We start from the raw sequence: 1,635 nt of genomic DNA, 5'->3' as shown, positions 1-1,635 counted from the left end.
GCCCAGGCTGGAGTGCAGTGCTGCGATCTTGGCTCACTGCAACCTCCGCCTCCCAGGTTCAAGCGATTCTCCTCCCTCAGCCTCCCGAGTAGCTGGGATTACAGGCACGTGCCACCACGCCCGGCTAATTTTGTATTTTTAGTAGAGATGGGGTTTCTCCATGTTGGTCAGGCTCGTCTCGAACTCCCGACCTCGTGTGATCCGCCCGCCTCGGCCTCCCAAAGTTCTGGGATGACAGGCGTGAGCCACCGCGCGCGGCCCATCTCCCATTTCTTGTCCTCCCCAGGGGAAGTGTCTGAGGCCGTAAAGAGGAGATGGAGTGGGGGGTCCTCGTAGACACCCAGGCGGACCCTCCGCCAGGCCGCGGCCCCTGCAACCGCGGTTGGACTCAGTCCCCCGGGAGTCCAGCTTTGAGGTCCCGGGCGCCTCCAGCAGAGCCGCTTGGCGCTGTCATCCTTGAGTGTTTTTCCCGGAAAAGCTTCAGTGAGAAGAGGAGAGAAGCTTACAGGGGCCAACAGAACCCCAAAGCGTTACCCCCAGGTTTGGATTAAACTGCTCCGTGATTTTCGTCAAGTGAGTTTAAGGCATGATCGCGCCACTGTGCTCCAGCCTGGGCGACAGAGCGAGACCTGGCCTCAAAAAAGGAAAATCAATCAATCAATCAATCAATCAATCAATCAATCCCCGCGCAGGGCGACCCCGCGGGTCCGCGGTGACACCAGCCACGCCGCCTTCAGCCCCCACGTCTTCCCCCGGCCCGGCAGGAGGGTGTCCGGGGCCCCGCGCTCGGGTGCAGGGAGCGGGGCGGGCGGGGTCCGGGGCCCGCAGCGCGCGGCGGGGAAGGCTCGAGTCGAGGCCCCGCAGCTCCCGCCCTCCCCCGGCGGCTCCGCGGCCCGAGCTGGCTGTGGGATGCCCGGGGCGGGTTCTCATCCCCCAGGCGCCCGCCCCCACCTCGGGGAGCCGCTGACGTCAGGGAGGCGAAACCCAGGAGGAGAAGAAGAAGAGGAAGAAGAAGGGGAAAAGGCGCGAGAGCGGAAGGGGAAACTTGATTTTTCCTCTGTCTCTTCGGGGCCGCGGGGAAGGGTCGGCGCGGACGGAGCTCGGGGCATGTGGGACCCTCGCGCGTTCGAGCGGCGCTGGCGGGCCGAGTTCCCCGGGGCGGAGGCGCCGGTCCCGAGGCTGGAGTCGGTGCGGGACGCGGAGCGGGAGCTGGAGCGCTGCAGACTCAACCTGGAGCGGCTGCAACAGGTGCTGGCGGAGGAGCGGCTCAAAGCCTCCCTCCTGCAGGCCGCGCTGGCCGGGGGCGGCGGCGGAGACTCCGGGGACCCCGGGCGCCCCGACCCCGAGGCTGAGTCTCCCCGCGGGGACCCCGGGCGCCCCGACCGCGAAGCTGAGTCTCCCCACGCGGACCTGCCCGCCGGGCCCGGGGCGGCCGGAGAAGCGGGCGGGGGAAGGAGCTGGGCCGACGCCGTCCACCAGCAGCTCCTGCAGCCGCAGCTGCGGTTCCGGGCCCGGGAGGACGACGCGCCCCTCGGGGACCCCCACGCGGCTCCCGGCACGGACGAGGGGGGCGACGGCAGCGACCACGACTTCGAGATGGTGGATTTCAACGAGAAGTTCGTCCTCAGCCACTGG

The 1,635-nt window shown here is 68.4% G+C and overlaps 1 protein-coding gene across 1 annotated transcript; it reads left to right on the top strand.

Annotated features, from left to right (window-relative positions):
- Positions 1–1,011: 1,011 nt before the first annotated feature.
- LOC116465266 (breakpoint cluster region protein-like) lies at positions 1,012–1,630 on the top strand (the record flags this gene model as incomplete). Its single annotated transcript, XM_032148398.2, has 1 exon — positions 1,012–1,630. A coding segment is annotated over exon 1 (523 nt), but the record flags the coding sequence as incomplete, so codon positions are not given.
- Positions 1,631–1,635: the final 5 nt, after the last annotated feature.

The sequence above is a fragment of the Hylobates moloch genome, unplaced genomic scaffold, assembly GCF_009828535.3.
Source record: "Hylobates moloch isolate HMO894 unplaced genomic scaffold, HMol_V3 SCAFFOLD_12008, whole genome shotgun sequence".
Lineage (NCBI taxonomy): Eukaryota > Metazoa > Chordata > Mammalia > Primates > Hylobatidae > Hylobates > Hylobates moloch.
The sequence above is the reverse complement of the archived record's forward strand: the minus strand, read 5'-3'. Positions and strand labels throughout refer to the sequence as shown.